The 19,583-nt window shown below is 37.6% G+C and overlaps 1 protein-coding gene across 3 annotated transcripts in view; it reads right to left on the reverse strand.

Annotated features, from left to right (window-relative positions):
• Window positions 1–19,583, reverse strand: part of TMA16 (translation machinery associated 16 homolog) — a 35,476-nt gene that overhangs the window by 1,211 nt on the left and 14,682 nt on the right. For 2 of the 3 annotated variants that reach the window (XM_032332617.1, XM_032332619.1), the window contains 4 exons: window positions 8,627–8,664; window positions 7,175–7,259; window positions 5,880–6,028; window positions 900–942 (listed from right to left, as the gene is read on the reverse strand). In XM_032332617.1, coding sequence (XP_032188508.1) covers window positions 900–942; window positions 5,880–6,028; window positions 7,175–7,259; window positions 8,627–8,664 — 315 coding nt within the window. Of the gene's footprint in view, window positions 1–899; window positions 943–5,569; window positions 5,701–5,879; window positions 6,029–7,174; window positions 7,260–8,626; window positions 8,665–19,583 lie in introns of those variants that run through there. The other variant, XM_032332618.1, reaches the window with a different exon arrangement.

Genomic DNA, 19,583 nt, shown 5'->3' on the forward strand with positions numbered 1-19,583 from the left:
TTAGAGAGGGTGACTGGGATGCAAGATGGTGAAGCAGTCAATATTTAAAACTCTGAAAGCAGCAGAACAAAGCTTATAAATTCATTATAGATTCAAATGCCCTACAAACAAACAATATATGCTTTAGGAAAAAAAATGTCCCAAGAAGTAAGGCTTGCTTTGTTCACACATATTGCATCTTCTCATTAACCTACAATAGCAATAACTGCACAGAGATTCCTACATATCCCAAACTTCCAATTTAATATAAGAGTATTAGGCAGAATTGACAAGGAGGCTCTATGCCATTATTTATTCTCCCCAACCTGAACACTCCAGCGGGCCATACAGTATCAAGAACCTCAAAAGCAGTAACTATATCATACCCGCAAATCTCCAAAGCGCAGTCGGAAATTATTTTTCTTCTCACAATTGGCAGGAAGTCAAAGTTTCAGTAACCAAAAACATGTTATTGTTACAAAAGAAATCATCTTTCCACCTCTGAATTAACTAGTTCTTGACAGCTTAAGCTTTTCTCTGGTATCAATTCCCAGGAACCATCTTTTCTAAAAGAGGGCGCTATGAACAGTCTAGGGATAGAACTCTGAGCCACTGCGCCTGTTACTGTTAGTTTATCTTTTTAAAAAATACAAACTGGGGAGGAAGAGTGTGACCAAGTTCTTATAAGTATTATATTAAGGTATTTAAAAGCACCATGTCACTATCATTTTAGTGTACATCAGGTGTTTCAAATAAACACAAATTAGGAAAATTATTATTTAATAAAAGAGAAGTTCAGGTTAAAATAAACCACTGATTTTTTTTTTTAGCTCTAATGTCTAAGTTCAAAAGGTTAGAAAACTTATGTCTCATGTATTTCACATGCAGCCACAAGGAATTATAGAGAGAAACAGACTTACCTAAAAGTTCTCAGATTACCAGCATTTATAATGTCTGGAATCTCTGGGGAAGAAAATAATTCATATCCATTAAGCAGTGTTCTTTAAATCATAACATTTTATAGTTTCCTTATTTATTATCTCAGATACAATGAATAAGTGACAGAGAGCAAGAAAATCCAAAGCCAAAACAAAATCTCAAAGCACTGCTATAATACTATATGAAAAGTAAGTTTTACAAGTATAAAGGGCTTAGTTTAAGAGGTGATTTAAGAGAAATGCTATTAAATAATAAATTCTAGCACAGAATTGGTAAAATAAAATAAACCTATTACTGAGATAAACCCTGTCCTTTTAATCTATGAAAGGCACCTGGCAATTTCTAATATCAATCCCATGAAATAATATGCTAGATTTTTAAATATATTTTCTTGGTGAAAAGTACATTTTCTTTTAAAAAAGATTTTATTTATTTGAGAGAGAGAGAGTAAGTGTGTGAGAGAGAACATGAGAGGGGAGAAGGTCAGAGGGAGAGGCAGACTCCCCATGGAGCTGGGAGCCCGATGTGGGACTAGATCCCAGGACTCCAGGATCATGACCCGAGCCGAAGGCAGACGCTTAATTAACTGAGCCACCCAGGCATCTGAAAAGTACAATTTTTTTTCAAGCATATACTTCACTTTGGCAAGGCAGAGTTTATCTGAGAAGTATTCTTTACTATTTTTAAAAATCACATTTTTCAAAATGTGAAAAAAAATTTTTAACAAACTATAATCAGCAGATGCTCAAAGCAACTCAATAAATCTTAAACCATCTTTAATTAAAAAAAAAAAAAGGGCATTTAACAGTTCCTCACCATGATTATGAAGTTTACCATAAAACAACATGCATGATCATAGTTATCAGTAAAACACAAAAGGCATGTATAAAGAACTGGAACATTGCTGCAAAGAATATGGCCAATGCAGTAAAATAGTAATTAAAATCCAGAATTTTAACTGTCCCTCAGAACAACTTGCTTAAAATATAACCTATGAGAAATTATACTAGTTACCAAGCATGCTTAGATCTAACCTTAAGAAAAACATGTACTGGCAACAGGCCTCTGGGGGAGAGGACGAGAGACGTCCTTGAGGCCGAGCAGCTGGGGATGCCCAGCTCGCTCGGGGTGCAATGCTGCCTGCTTCATTTTTCCGTTATTTCCCCTTGCCTAGAAAGCATCAGCAGTCAGTCAGATAATCCTTTAGTTTGGGCTTGCTCACTATAGGTCATGTACTACGTGACCAGACATATTTTGCCTTTCTTCTTACGTATCTGCAAGACTCATAAAAACTACTATGTGTAATCTACTCTGCCTTCTTTGTTGGTTGTTACCGACTTTCTAATAAATATGAGACTGAGGAGTTGTTCAGGGTGACAGTCTTTTCTACTGTCACCCCCTGCTCCCATTCTCTTGCAGCTGACTTGTTTGTGCCTCATTCTTCTCCCATGTGCCGTCAGGAGGCGGCACAAAATCAACGAATGAAAAAGATAAAATAAAAAGGCTTAACATAGCTATATGCTGATTAAGCCTACGGTTTCAGAAAATATGAGTATGAGGGGGTCCAGTGTTTAAAAGGTGTAAATTAAACACCATTAAAAAAAAAATCCTAATAAAATGAGTCAGAAGTAGTTATACCACAATGGGGTGAGGAAGGGGAGGTGTCAGAATCTAGTTTTCTCTAAACCTGCAGAATTCAGTAACAATTGGCCTATGTTAATTGTCAGAGATCACGCTTCCTTTCACCAGACACACTCCCTGACTCTGAAAGAAACACTGTGACACAGCTGAAGAATGCTGGATCGGTTTCTGTGCTGGCTAGCTAAGTACCTGCTCGACCTTCACCATGTTCTGTTAATTCATCTGCCTGCCACGTAGTGAACAGACTCTAGGAGGAAAGAGCAGTAGCACAGAGACCAACTGGGAGGCTGTTACAATGTACAGATCAAACAATGGTGGCCTGGATTAGGGAGGTGGTAGTGGTAGCAGTTTAAGTTATCAGATGCAAAATACATTTTACCGATGAGCTGGATGGAGTGTGAAAGTCTACAAGTTTCTAGCCTAAGAAACGGGGCAGATGGTGACGCTGCTGTATGACATACAGATCGTGTGGGAGCAAGTTTTAGGAGAAAAGCTGGACTTTGCTTTGGGAAATGTCAGGTCTGAGATGCCTAGAAGACATTCAAGTAGAGATTTTGATAAACCCCAGTTTGATAATGTAAGTCTGGATTTCTAGAGACACGTTAGGGTTGACAGATACAGATTTCAAAGTTCTCACCATTTAAGTGGCATTTAAAACCACAGACTGAGTGAAATGAACTAGGAATTGGTACACCTAGAAAATAAGAAGTAGTCCAAGGATGGGGACCTTGGCCAATACTTAGTTTGTGAAGATGAGGAGTCAACTAAAGAAAATGAACTAGAAAGAAAACTAGGGAAGGGCTGGGTATTCTTTACCAAATGAAAAGTATGATAAGAAAATAAAGTCATCAGTGTGCCTGGGTGGCTCGGTGGGTTAAAGCCTCTACCTTTGGCTCAGGTCATGATCCCAGGGTCCTGGGATCAAGCCCCATATCGGATTCTCTGCTCAGCAGGGAGCCTGCTTCCCCCCCCCCCCCCGCCTGACTCTCTGCCTACTTGTGATCTGTCAAATAAATAAATAAAATCTTAAAAAAAAAAAAAAAAAAAAGAAAAGAAAATGAAGTCATCATCTGTATCAAATGCCATAGAAAAGCTGACCGAGAATCAATGCCCAGTATAGCAACTGTTCGCCTTAGCAACGTAGAGGTCATCAGTGACCACTACTTGTTGGGCGATGTTCCAGAGAAAACACAACAGGAGGAGATGGGAGAGCTATGAACATAAACAAATTTTACGTTCTTACAAGGTAACTACCCAGTGAAAGGGACACAGACAGTAGTGCTTGAAGCTCTCCCCAAACTTCCTATATTAGGTTGTGTCAGGCACTTTGATAAATGAAACCTCATGTAACTTTTAAACAACTGGGGATGTAGGCATACTATTTATTTATTTATTTCAATTTTTAAATTGAAGAAAACAAAACCTGGTGGAGTGGGGAGGGTTAAATAACTTATCCTGTTATACAGTAAGCTCTAAGGGTTTAAATCACAGCTACCTAATACTACAGCTCTTTTCCGTTATTTTTTTTCAGTGAAGAAGTTCACTTCTTAGAAATGATGAAGAGAAACTGCCAACTACTTCAGAGTTTCTAGTGTTACTACTATAGTGTAAGTGGCTGACACCAAGCTTCTGATGGTCTAGACATCCGTATCAAAGACACCCTTCTCAAATAAAAATATTGCCAGCTATATAACACACTACCAGCAAAACTAGATAAGAAACCAGGCCACCCTGACCCATTAAAGTCCCCTTTTAGAAAGTCTTAGTAACCTAGTAAATCGCCACTCAAGTGACCCCACTTTTCCCTTCTCATGCTCTAACTCCCAGTTGTTTTTAATTCACCAATAAAGAATGAACCTGTGAAACCCTAGGCACTTTACCTTCACACTCTGATAAAGGTAGAGCCCCAGGTCCACACACACTCTTCCTCTCCACCCTCAACTTCCCTGTGTGGCCCCAGGCATGCTATGGACCCTCCAGGCCTTTTGAGTAAAGAAGCTTGGGTTTTATTTTGTTTTTGTTTTCTTCAAATTCCCCTGATGGTTGTTATTGGGCACATCCTGCAATCATAACCACCAGAAGGGCTGCGCTAGCGAGAAAAGTGGCTCTGGTTGGGGAATACCTACGGGGGCTCAACACATATATTAATGGACCAGGTGAATGCCTCAGGCATTTCTAGCTGACAGAATCACTATCAACAGGCTGGGACCAACACAATAGTTACTTACAGGATATTTCCTTTACGGTCCTATACTTCAGTGTTGTTAACATCAGAATTTAAAAATTTGCTACTAAATATTTCATTTGTACTGTACTTATCAAGCAAATCCACATACTACAAATGCTGTAACATGGACCTGAAGCGGAATGTGAATGAAGTAATGTTCAGGGTCATGGCAAACTTGAGAATATATGACGAAGTCTAAAAGGGAAAGCTGTTACTCCACTGAAGCAGATTATGTTACCAGACCATTTGATTTTTTTTTAAAAAGCCAGAAATCTACATGTTTCGTGTGAAATTGCTAGATTTTCCTAGACTGACAATTAACAAGCCAATCAAATACCATTTGCAGGCCATGTTGCCTCTGGGTCCTCACCTGTTCGTGGGTTTTGCAAGACTTAACTACCCTAAGTGCTTTTTCTTAAGATAGTGTTGGTAAACTAACAACCTACTTGTCTTTAAGAATGGTAAGAAATGCTTCAGTGCTAAGAATCAATGTTCGATTTCTAGTTCTTCAAGAATGACTACAAGAAGGATACCTTGGTCCTTCAAAAATCAGAAAGAGGGGCACCTGGGTGGCTCAGTGGATTAAAGCCTCTGCCTTCAGTTCAGGTCATGATCCCAGGGTCCTGGGATTGAGCCCCACATTGGGCTCTCTGCTCAGCAGGAAGCCTGCTTCCCTCTCTCTCTGCCTGCCTCTCTGCCTACTTGTGATGTCTGTCAAATAAATAAATAAAATCTTTAAAAAAAAAGTTAGAAAGATAAGAAGGGCACAGCACCTACTCTAAAGAAACATAGCTGTAGTTAGAGATGGGCAAGTGGTAACTCCACAATAAAGCAAATCAGGAATGTGCCAGAGGGAGATGAAAATTTTATTGTCAAGGTAGAAAGATATGACATCATTTTCACAAGTGACAGTTCTGAGAATATAAGAAAAAAAAGAAATTAATAAATTTGACATACAAAAGAAAGGAAATCAAAAAGAAATTCAATCTAAACTAAATAAATAGAATAAATAAAATTAAACCTTTGAAAAGAATTACAAATCTGATATGGCTATGAATTTAGAAAGAATAAAAGAAAATCACAGAGAACACACCAAGGCCATATCCTTCATACTGTTGTCGCTCACGCTCCATTGTTTGCTTGATGACTGTCTCCCGGGAATAGTGCCGCCTTCCCTGCCTGTCTTTGATGCTGTTATGTAATTCAATCTGTTCTAGTTCACTGCTGAATCGATTTAAATACCTGAGAAATAAGAATGCAATTTGAGTTACAGATCTATACATTTGGCTTATATTACTTCATTTAAAACAAACCCCAGCCTTCACCTATCCTTGAAATTTTTGTATACTTCTAAGTTCTTCATGTCCTCAGACTTCAGACTGTCCCTGGATAACCTGTGTCCAAAATTTCAGCAACCAGATCACTGTCTGCTATTCAATATCTCCTGAATTCCAGATCCTCATATTCAACCACCTCCTGGAACTCTCCATTTGGATGTCCCATGGAAGCTTAACCCCTCAAAAGTGCTTGTGCCCACCACTGCCCCACCCCCACACCAAACCTGTTCCATCTCTTTGGCTCTCTACGTCAGGAAATAGTACAACCATCTCCCCATCCGCCCAAGTGAACAACATTCATGTCCTCCTTGATTCCACTTTCTCCCTTTTATGCCATACATAAGTTTTCACTAATGATTTAGACTTTCTATCTTCTTAATATTTCTGGAATCTTCATTTCTTTTCACCATACTGCTAAAAAACATGCATATGCCAGCATCATCTCTTGCCCAGATTGCTCCATCAGCCTTCCAAATGTGTCCTGGTCAAAGCCATGTCCTCAGGCCATCACCATTCTCACTACGGTGACATTTCTAAGGTTTAAATATGATCATCTCAGGTACCTACTATAAAAAGCCTATGGCTCCCAATGTCCTTTGAAAAGGTCCAAACTCTTACAGTGATACTTGAGGTCCTTGGTGAACTACACTTGTCACAATGCCCTCCTTGAACCTATTATTTTGATGATATTTAATGTCTGGCAGATCACTAAATATGTCACTCTTAACTCTGAAGCTGTTCTCTCTGCCTAAAGGCTCTTCAAGAACTAACTTACCTCAATCTGCTAACCTTTACTTTTCAGAAGTCATTTTGATAATATTTCCATAAGAAGCCTTTCCTGATCCTAAGAAACTGGGTTAAGTAACACTCTGAGGCTCAGAAATGTTATAAACCTACTAGAGTGGCTAAACCAGGATGTGACTCTAAAACCTTTTTGATAATAAAGCCCATTTACTCCTCTATAAATCCAGAAAAACAATCTGTTGCTTGAAGAACCAGGGTGGAGAATTCCCCTTTCTGACCCTTTGCTCATAAAGAGCCCAGTGTTTACCTTTCGATTAATTCACAAGCATCTTTCTTTGAATATCCTACTTTTTGGGGATCAAGATGACTTTGAAACCACTGCAGTTTTTCACCTATAATACCAAGTACAAAGATAGGTTAACACCATAAATCGTCACTTAAGCAATGAGTATTCATTGTACTTTCCAACATCAATGTGTTTAAAATAGCATCAAAATTTATGTCAATGTTAAATATAAAGGCTTATGTGGGTTCAAAGCTAATTAAACCAGTCTGTCAGAAAGCAAAGTGTCACATTTTAATTTGGGAGACAGGGGTGGGAGAGATGCCTTTTAGTATATATTTGTTATCCAATAAGGATGTGTAGAAAGAAAGAAAGAAAGAAAGAAAGAAAGAAAGAAAGAAAGAAAGAGAGAAAACTTAACAGAACATGAAGTTCTAAGTATTTAAAAAGCAGGCTATATATTAAGAGCTTTATAATCCTACAAGGATTATAACATTATTATTCCTAGTCACACATAAGAAAGGTTAAGTGGCCTGTCCAGGGCTTCAAATTAGTAAATATGTTAATGATGCAAGATCTGTCAGATACTGTGCAAAGAGTAAATCTGACCATCAGGGTCACTTTCAGTTAGATTTCTCAAATATTACAGATCAAGAAATGGCCCTACCTTAGATATGGATGACCTACTTAGAAATACTATTCTATTATCTGTGAAAGCATAAGAGATCAGTGCCCAAGAAAAGCCGAAGACTAAACAAAACAAACAAACAAACAAAGCCTAAGAGTCACTTTTTTTTTTTAAAAGAGATTTTATTTATTTATTTGAGAGCGAGTGAGCAAGAGAGAATGCACGCAGGGAGAGGGAGAAGCAGACTCCCCCTTCCTGCTGAGCAGAAAGCCTGACATGGAGCTTGATCCCAGTACCCTGAGATCAGGACCTGAGCTGAAGGTGGATGCTTAATGGACTGAGCCACCCAGGCACCCCCTATGAGTCCCTATTTTGAAATCAGGCTTGTAAGTAAAAATTTACTAACAATCCTGCTCCTCTCACCCCCCAGAAATAATTGTGACACTGAGATACAGACTGAGGATGCATGTATCCACATCACTAAATTTCTGTTTCCAAAATACTTAGGCCATAATCCTTCCTAATTCTAATGGTTAGGGAGCTAGAATTAAACTTCAGAGATAGATAAATAGATAGAAAGACAGATAGATGTAAGTAGGTAAATATAAACTAGTTTCTGAAAAACAGCTAGATATTATTAACAAGAGTTAATGATTGATTTTTGTTTTAATTAAGAGTTAATGATTGACTTTAAGAGTTAATGATTGATTCTAAGAGTTAATGATTGATTTTACTTTGTTTTAATTAAGTTTAGTAAAGAAAATTCCCTAAAAGAATCAAAAGAAAAATAGGCACAGAACATAACTTCACTATAATTTAGTCAGTGTCAAATGAGTAAATCTGCTTACCAATAAGATTGAGACGCAACGCCTTTTCATTCTTCAATCTTAAAAGAAAAGGTGCATGTGTTAGAAAATTTCCAAAAAAATTTTTAAATCTATCAAAAACAAAACAAAACAAAAACTGCCCACAAAACTTTAATTCAAGGATCACTCTTTTCTACATATGAAATTAATTTTGTTAGTGCAGAAACACTGAACACCATGCTTTTCTTCTAAGTAACTGGAACAAAATGTTACTATAAACTTTTCTTTGGGTTTTCAGTGACTAATGACTAAAAGACACCTATAGAACAAATCAGTTTTGAAAACACAAAAAAGTTTGATTGGATTATGAATGTTCAGGTGGGTAATAGTTGTACACAAAAGAATAATGAATACCTTCTAGAAGATGGAGGGCAACTACCAAGACCAAAATACCTAGTATCACCTTTTAAACTTCAACAGGAACAAAACAGCATGTTTACTTTTCATAATTGAAAAAATGATAATAAGGAAAAAGAACTCATTTATTCTCAGAAAACAGTCTAGGTAATACATGATTCCCATTATTGGCATTCTAAATAATAATTCAGAAGACAACTCTGGACAGCTAGTTTTTGCTGCACTTTAGGCTACTCACTAGATACAGCAATGAACAAGAAAATCTACTGTCCCTGACTAACAAAGCAGACAAGATTTACCCTCCCACTCTAACCAACTAGAAAACTGGAGAAATAAAATGAAGCCCTTTTTAATAAAAATTTTCAGGTACAGAATGGGGAGATATTCACAATACAAATAACTAACAGAAGACTTGCATTCAGATTATACAAACACTTCTTACAATTTAAAAAGACTACCTAATACCAAAATGGGCAAAAGATTTTAACAGATTTTTCACCATATCAAAAACATAGAAATAATTAGTAAGTGCATATAAAGATACCTGAATATCATTAGTTATCAAAATGTAAAGATTAAATCGAACTAAGACACTATCATACAACCACTAGAATTTAAAAACTGATAATACAGCAAGTTTGAGACGATATGGAGAGAAAATAACTCTCACACTGGTGGTGAAAATATTAAATGATACTATCGCTTTGGATAAAGCGATTTTTTACATACTTAAACATGAACCTATCATATGACCAGCAATTCTTATAAACTTAATTTCATATAAACGTAATTTTCTTATGTGTTTTAACACACAATCACCATATGACCCAGCAATTCCAGTTCTAGGAACTGAAAAATGAAAACAAGTGTCCAAATACTGTACGTGAACATTCATGGCAGCTTTATTCGTAATAGCAGAGGCTGATAAATTTCTTCTTAAATGGCCAGAGAAATGTGGTCAGTCTCTATCACAACTACTGATTTCTGTCATCGTAGCCTAAAAGCACCAACACACAATACAAAAGGAATGGGCACAGCTAGCTGCTTTCCACTAAAACTTTCTAATAAAAACTGGGGCTGGACTCTTAGTTTGCAGACCCCAATAACAGCCCAGTACTGTAAATAATCCAAATGAACATCATAGGTAAATGAATAAACAAAGTGCAGATCCATACAATTGAATACTACTCAGTAATAAGAAAGACAACTAATACGTGAAATATATGAATATGGGTAAATTTCATAAACATTATGCTAAGAAGTTGGCACAAAAAATTACATATAATCACTTCATTTATATAAAACATTAGGAAAAACGATTCATAACACCTACAAACCCAACAGGAGATCAAAGAGAAGAGCAGCAATTCTAGAAACAGAAAATTGACCACTTTCTAAAAGGCAGAACATGTGGAGAAGTCAATCCGAAGCAAAGGGAAGAAAGACTGTGGAGGAGGGGCCAGCTCCCGGGCAAGCGGTGGAGCACAAAATTTGAACATTTAAAAGTATGCTCCGCTGAGGGACATCACTCCAGAGGCAAAGCGGGGATGAAGCCCTTTGGGAGACAATACAGTCTCAGGTACCACAGGGTCACAGAAGATGAGGGCTGAGTGTAGCAGAGTTCGCAGGTATCAGAGCAGGAAAGCTGGCTACAGAGTCAGAGCCAAGGAGTGAGCTATCAGCTTGGGTTACCTTAAACTGTGATCCCTGGCATAATCAGGCCACTACTCTTTGAGTAGGGACCCCACAATTGGCAGATCTGGAAAAACCCACCTTCCTTCTCTGGAGGCAGGAATCTGCTAGGTTTGGAGATTCCAAATGGGGCTATGTGTCAGAAAGAAGCTCGGTCACAGGCTGGGTGAGCTTGGAGCGGGGCTGGAAGCAAGGAAGACAGGAGTGATTGAGTGCTTTTCTCCAAGGATGCACTGAGTAGGGGGCCCCACCTCTCCACTCTTCCGGGCCAGAGATTTCGGCCTTGGGCAAAGATATTTGAGAATCACTATAACAGGCCCCTCCCCCAGAAGATCAGCAAGAACATCCAGCCAAGACCAAGCTTACTGATCAAGGAGAACAGCAGAATTCCAGAGGGGAAAGCAAAGCATGGAGTTCATGGCTTTCTCCCCATGATTCTTTAGTCTTGCAAAGTTAGATAATTTTTAAATTTTTTTTCTTATTTTTATTATTTTTACTTTTCCTCTTTCCATGTTTTATTAACTAGTTGAACACTACCTTCCTTAAAAAAAAACAACTTTTTAAATCTTCATTATTATAGTCATATTTTATCCTTCATTGTATCTAACTTTATTTTTTGAATACATATAGGCTGTTTTCTTCTAAAAAATGTTTGGGATACAATTCTTCTAATAGATCAAAATATACCCTAAATCTAGCACAGGGCTTTGTTCTAGTCTCCAGCCTGAGCAAATTCCCTCCACTTTATTTTTCCAACCAACTTATCTTATCAATTCTTTTTTTAGAATTTTTCTAAAATTTTCATCCTTACAGTCATATTTCATCCCTTCATCGTGTTTACCCTTATTTTAGTATATATATAAGTTTTTCTTTCTTTAAAATTTTGGAAGGTAGTTTCTTCCAGGAGACCAAAATATACCCCAAATCAAATGGGTAACTCTGTTCTATTCACCAGTCTAAAACATGTATTATTTCTTAAACTTCTATTTACCTCCTTTTTTCTCCCCCCAATTTAGGGTCTCTTCTGATTTGCTTAATGTACATTTTTCTGGGGTCTTTGTCACTCTTTTAGTGTTTTATTCTCTCGTTCATATATTCTTAATCTGGATAAAATAACAAGGCGGAAAAACTCACCACAAAAAAAAGAACAAGAAGCAGTATCAAAGGCTAGGGACCTCATCAATATGGACATTGGTAAAATGTCAGATCTACAGTTCAGAATGACGATTCTCAAGGTGCTAGCTGGGCTCGAAAAAGGCATGGAAGATACTAGGGAACCCTGTCTGAAGAAACAAAAGCTCTTTCTGGAGAAATAAAAGAAATAAAATCTAACCAAGTTGAAATAAAAAAAGCTGTTAATAAAGTGCAATAAAAAATGGAGGCTCTTACTGCTAGGATAAATGAGGGCAGAAGAGAGAATTGGTGATATAAAAGACCAAATAATGGAGAATAAAGAAGCTGAGCAAAAGAGAGACAAACAACTACTGGACCACAAGGGGAGAATTCGAGAGGTAAATGATACCATAAGATGAAAAAATATTAGAATAATTGGGATTCCAGAAGAAAAAGAAAGAGAGAGCGGGGCAGAAGGTATATTGGAGCAAATTACTGTAGAGAATTTCCCCAGTATGGCAAAGGGAACAAGCATCAACATCCAGGAGGCACAGAGAACCCGCCTCAAAATCAACAAAAATAGGTCCACACCCCATCATCTAAGAGTAAAACTTACAAGTCTTAGTGACAAAGAGAAAATCCTGAAGGCAGCCTGGGACAAGAAGTCTGTAACATACAATGGTAAAAATATTATTGGCAGCATACTATTCCACAGAGACCTAGCAGGCCAGAAAGAACTGGCATGATATATTCAGAACACGAGATGAGAAAAACATGCAGCCAAGAATACTATATCCAGCTAAGCTATCATTGAAAATAGAAGGAGAGATAAAAAGCTTACAGGACAAACAAAAAGTAAAAGAATTTGTACACACCAAACCAGCCTACAGGAATATCTCTTCTAAGCAAAGAGAGAGCCTTAAAGTAGTAGACCCGAAAGGAACAGAGACAATATACAGAAACAGTCACCTTACAGGCAATACAATGGCACTAAATTCATATCTTTCAATAATTACCCTGAATGTAAATGGGTTAAATGCCCCAATCAAAAGACACAGGGTATCAGAATGGATAAAGAAACAAAACCCATCAATATGCTGTCCATAAGAAACACATTTTAGACCCAAAGACAACTCCAGATTTAAAGTAAGATGGTGGAAAACAATTTACTATGCTAATGGACATCAAAAGAAAGCTGGGGTGGCAATCTTTATATCAGATCAATTCGATTTTAAGCCAAAGACTATAATAAGTGATGAGGAAGGACACTATATCATACTCAAAGGGTCTGTCCAACAAGAAGATCGAACAATTTTAAATATCTATGCCCCTAACATGGGAGCAGCCTACCATATAAATGAATTAATAACAAAATCAAAGAAACACATCAACAATTATAAAATAATGGTAAGGGACTTTAACACCTCCCTCACTGAAATAGATCATCCAAGCAAAAGATCAACAAGGAAATAAAGGCTTTATATGACACACTGAACCGATGGACATCACAGATATATTCAAAGCATTCCATCCCAAAGCAACAGAATACATATTATTCTCTAGTGCACATGGAACATTCTCCAGAACAGATCACATCCTGGGTCACAAATCAGGTCTCAACCAGTACCAAAAGATTGGGATCATTTCCTGCATATTTTCAGACCACAATGCTCTGAAGCTTGAACTCAATCACAAGAGGAAAGTTGGAAAGAACTCAAACAGATGGAGGCTAAAGAGCATCCTACTAAAGAATGAATGGATCAACCAGGAAATTAAAGAAGAGTTGAAAAGAATTCACGGAAACAATAATGAAAACACAACTGTTCAAAATCTGTGGGACACAGCAAAGGCAGTCCTGAGAGGAAAATATAGAGCGATACAAGCCTTTCTCAAGAAACAAGAACGGTCTCAAATACACAACCTAACCCTACATCTAAAGGAGCTGAAGAACAGCAAAGAAAGCCTAAACCCAGTAGAAGAAGAGAAATAATAAAGATCAGAGCAGAAATCAATGAAATAGAAACCAAAAAATACCAAACAAACAGTAGAACAAATCAATGAAACAAGGAGCTGATTCTTTGAAAGAATTAATAAGACTGATAAACCCCTGGCCACACTTACCAAAAAGAAAAGAGAAAGGACCCAAATAAATAAAATCATGAATGAAAGAGGGGAGATCACAACCAACACGAAAAAAATACAAACAATTATAGACCATATTATGAGCAACAATATGCTAGCAAATTTGACAATCTGGAAGAAATGGATGCATTCCTAGAGATCTATAAACTACCAAAACTGAACCAGGAAGAAATAGAAAACCTGAACAGACTCATAACCAGTAAGGAGATTGAAACAGTCATCAAAAATCTCCCAATAAACAAGAGCCCAGGGACAGATGGCTTCCTAGGGGAGTTCTACCAAACATTTAAAGAAGAATTAATACCTAGTCTCCTGAAACTTTTCCAAAAAACAGAAATGGCAGGAAAACTTCCAAACTCATTTTATGAGGCCCCCATGACCTTGATCCCAAAACCAGACAAAGACCCCATCAAAAGAGAATTACAGACCAATATTCTTGATGAACACAAGATGTGAAAATTCTCACCAAAATACTAGCCAATTCAACAGTACATTAAAAGGATTATTCACCACGACCAAGTGGGATTTATTCCAGGGTTGCAAGGTTGGTTCAACATCCTCAAATCAATGTGATACAATATATTAATAAAAGAAAGAACAAGAACCATATGATACTCTCTGTAGATGCTGAAAAAGCATTTGACAAAGTACAGCATCCTTTTTTGATCAAAACTCTTCAATGTGTAGCGATAGAGGGTACATACATCAATAACATCAAAGCCATCTATGAAAAAAACCCACAGCGAATATCATTCTCAATGGAGAAAAACTAAGAGCTTTTCCACTAAGGTCAGGAACACAGCAGGGATGTCCATTATCACCACTGCTTTTCAACATAATAGTGGAAGTCCTAGCCTCAGCAATCAGACAACAAAAAGAAACTAAAGGCATCCAAATTGGACAAGAAGAAGTCAAACTCTCACTCTTTGCAGATGATATGATACTTTACATGGAAAACCCAAAGACTACTCCAAATCTGCCAGAACTTGTATAGGAATTCAGTAAAGTGTCGGTATAAAATCAATGCACAGAAATAAGTTGCATTTCTATACACCATTAACAAGACAGAAGAAAGAGAAATTAAGGAATCAGTCCCACTTACAATTGCACCCAAAACCATAAGATACTTAGGAATAAACCTAATCAAAGAGGCAAAGTATCTGTACTCAGAAAACTATAAAGTACTCATGAAAGAAATTGAGGAAGACAAAAAGAAATGGAACAATGTTCCATGCTCACGGATCAGAAGAACAAATATTGTGAAAATGTCTATGCTACCTAAAGCAATCTACACGTTTAATGTAATCCCTATCAAAATGCCATCAATTTTTTTCAAAGAAATGGAACAAATAATCCTAAAATTTATACGGAACCAGAAAAGACCTTACATAGCCAGAGTGATGTTAAAAAAGAAAGCCAAAGTTGGTGGCATCACAATTCCAGACTTTGAGCTCTATTACAAAGCTGTCATCATCAAGACAGCATGGTACTGGCACAAAAACAGACACATAGATCAATGGAACAGAATAGAGAGCCCAGAAATAGACCCTCACCTCTATGGTCAACAATCTTAGACAAAGCAGGAAAGAATGTCCAATGGAAAAAGACAGTCTCTTCAACAAATGGTGTTGGGAAAATTGGACAGCCACATGCAGAAAAATGAAACTGGACCATTTCCTTACACCATACACAAAAATAGATTCAAAATGGATGAAAGACCTCAATGTGAGAAAGGAATCCATCAAAATCCTTGAGGAGAACTCAGGCAGCAACCTCTTGAACTTCAGCTGTAGCAACTTCTTCCTAGAAACATCACCAAAGGCAAGGGAAGAAAGGGTAAAAATGAACTACTGGGACTTCATCAAGATCAAAAGCTTTTGCACAGCGAAGGAAACAGTCAATAAAACCAAATGACAATTGACAGAATGGGAAAAGAGATTCGGAAATGAAATATCAGATAAAGGGCTAGTCTTGAAAATTTATAATGAACTTACCAAACCCAACACCCAAAGAACAAATTAATCCAATCAGGAAATGGGCAGAGGACATGAACAGATATTTCTGCAAAGAAGACATCCAGATGGTCAAAAGACACATGAAAAAGTGCTCCACATCACTCATCATCAGGAAAATGCAAATCAAAACCACAATGAGATACCACCTCGCACCAGTCAGAATGGCTAAAATTAACAAATCAACAAGTCAGGAAATGACAGGTGCTGGCGAGGATGTGGAGAAAGGGGAACCCTCTTGCACTGACTGGTGGGAATGCAAGCTGGTGTAGCCACTCTGGAAAACAGCATGGAGGGTCCTCAAAAAGTTGAAAATAGAGCTACCTTATGATCCAGCAATCGCACTACTGGGTATTTACCCTAAAGATACAAATGTAGTGATCCCAAGGGGCTCGTGCACCCAAATGTTTACAGCAGCAATGTCCACAGTAGCCTAACTATGAAAAGAACCTAGATGTCCATCAAAAGATGAATGGATAAAGAAGATGTGGTGTATTCACACTCTCACACACACACACACACACACACAAAGGAATACTATGCAGCCATCACAAGAAATGAAATCTTGCCATTTGCAACGACATGGATGGAACTAGAGGGTTATTATGCTGAGCTAAATAAGTCAATCAGAGAAAGAAAATTACATATGATCTCCTTGATATGAGGTATTTGAGAGGCAAAGTGGGGGGTTTGGGGGGCAGGGAAAGAAAAAAATGAAACAAGAGGGGATCAGGAGGGAGACAAACTATAAGAGACCCTTAATCTCACAAAACAAACTGAGGGTTTCTGGGGGAGGCGGGTAGGGAGAGGGTTGTTGGGTTATGGACATTGGGGAGGGTATGTGCGATGGTAAGTGCTGTGAAGTGTGTAAGCCTGACGATTCACAGACCTGTACCCCTGAGGCTAATAATACATTACGTTTAATTAAAAATTTTTTTATAAATCAGAAAAGACAAATCTCATCTATCAAAATAAAAAGAAAATCAGGGGTTGCCTGAGGCTAAGAGTAAAGGGTGAGCAATGACTGAAAAGATGCACAAGGAAATCCTTTGGAAGGATGAAAATGGCACTATACGCTAATCATGGTTGGTTAGACTAATGTATTGTGAAAAGTCCAATCTGTACACTGAAAATATGACCATTTTACTGAATGTTATTTATACCTCAAAGCTGACTTCAAAAAACAGAAAATGCTCATAATAAGGGAGAAAAAATCCATTCCTTTCAATTAAGCCTAGATAAAAGAATCTAGTTAGAAGTCAGGTTGCAATAATCCTGAATGAACTCAATGGGGCCTGAACTAGAATGGTTATCAGTTGGGATCAGAAAAGCAAAGCGATTTGAGATTAATTCTGTAAAGTAGTTTCTTAGATTTTTACCCATTATGCTTAGTTTCTCTCTGTCAATTTTCCATATTAAGACATTTTCTTTTGGTATCCAGAGTTCTTTGTAGTATACCGTGTAGGACATACTGTATGTGTGATAGTACATACCAACAAAATATTGCTATGCTGAGAAATCATAAAATAAAGCAAAAATAACACACAACTGCCATTTGTTGGGGCACCCGGTGGCTCAGATGGTTGAGCATCTGACTCTTGATTTTTGGCTCAGGTCATGATATCAGGGTCATGGGACAGAGCCCCTCAACAGGCTTCCTGCTTAGCAGGGAGTCTGCTTCTCCTGTCCTCCTCCTGTTCCTCCTCCTGCTCCTCCTCCTGCTCATGCGCACATGCACTCTCTCTCAAATAAATAAACTTAAAAAAAAAAAAAAAAAGCCATGTGCTCTCTGTAAATTGCACATCCCTTGAAATGCACTAGTCTCCAAAACATACTAGTTTCTTTTAATATGAATAAAAGCAATATTCCATATAGTCCTCAGTCAGAGCATTCAAATACTGAAGAAAAACACGTTTGTGCTCTCATTATGTTGCTATTCACTCCTGCAGTATCTTTAAGTAATCAGAACCTAACAATAAGAGGCAATTTGATTAACCTACCGGGTCTGCTTTTGTATCCCCAACCACTAGTCAAAGGCACTACAATATAAATATCCTCCCTGATCTCCCCACCTACCTGTGTTTCTCCCTAAAAAGGAAACTTAGGAAGTGGCAGAGTCCTCAGTTCTATATAAAAGTATAGAAACTGGGTACTCTAAGCTACCTGGCTACCTTTGTTCCTTAGAAAACCACATATTTTTGGTAGGCAGATAGTTCACAAAAGGTGACAGTGTCTAAAATGGTTCCCTCACTGATTCTTATGTCTTAATAGTCATGGCCTGGTGATCCTTGAGTGTGGCTGGCTAGACCTAGAGACTTATAACAAATAAAACAGCACAACAGTGATAAATATCATTCTGCAATTAAGTTTCAAAGACTTCTTCTGTCCTGGCCATCCTCTCTTGTTCTATCTCAGAGCCTCTGCTCACCATATTGTGAGTAGCCTATGGAGAGGCTCATATAGCAAGGAACTGATGCTCCAGCCACCAGGCAGCCATGACCTGAGGTCTGTCAATAGCCACATAAGTAAGCTAGGAAGCACCTCTCCCTATTAAGCTCTGAGATGAATGCACGCCCAGTCATCATTTTAACACAGATTTGTGAGAGACTTTGAGTCAGAAGCAGTTAAGTGGCACTGGAATTCTTACCAAAGAACTTTCAAACTGCTCTGATGCCATAGAATTTCTTATGCAGCAGTAGGTAAATAAAGCAAGTTAAATTCAAGTTCAAGTTAAATACTGCTGGTTATCTTCTCTATCATCTTGCTCATCGCTGTCCCAAGAGTCTCAGTATCTTGTCACCAACCATCTCTCCAAAATATGCAACTCAGCATTTCTGTCTTGATGGAAGTACTATTCTAGTGCAGAAAGATCAGCAGTATTTTAAGATGCTGTTTGTGTTTATGCCATTTAAATGAAATATGACTCATGGTCAATGATGCAGCTACTCAAACAACTGACATCTATGACAGCCATCTAAGCCTGTTCATAAAATACACTAGACATACTAAAACTGTGTTTGCTTCTGGAGCATAACGGTTACAGTGATGACTCCTTTAAAATAAATGAGAAAATTTTGTTTAGAACATCGCTCAAGTAGAAAAAAATTAAGTAATACCTTTCAACTCTGTATGATAAAAATGGAGGCTTGGCCAAAAATGGGACCTCCTGAGAATAAGTTATACAGGAATTACCATGTTGTTCAGTTTTATCCTTCCATAATTCTTTCACAATGTTGATTCTGTAAATCAGTGCATAAAATCCTGAAAACATACAAAGACTGTAGGCTCACTGACACAAGCACTTAAGAGTGAACCAAGAATTTAGTCAAATTCTAAAGCAGTATTTCCTAAAGTATTGCCATGAGTAACACTAGCACTATATATAAGCTGAGTTTTTAGATCTCACAGACACAGAATTAAATCATCTTTAAACAAGCTACTTTCCCCCCATTTTCTTTTGATCATCTCTAATTACATTAAGAAGAATACTTAGTTTAATGTTTACTTAATAAGTCTTCCAACCTTTGCCAAATCTTTTCAGCAAGGATAAAGCAAGCATGCCTCAGGCTCAGACCATACAGGTAAGGAAACAGTATTTGTTTGTTTTTAATACAGATCAAATG

This window comes from Mustela erminea, chromosome 2 (assembly GCF_009829155.1).
Source record: "Mustela erminea isolate mMusErm1 chromosome 2, mMusErm1.Pri, whole genome shotgun sequence".
NCBI lineage: Eukaryota > Metazoa > Chordata > Mammalia > Carnivora > Mustelidae > Mustela > Mustela erminea.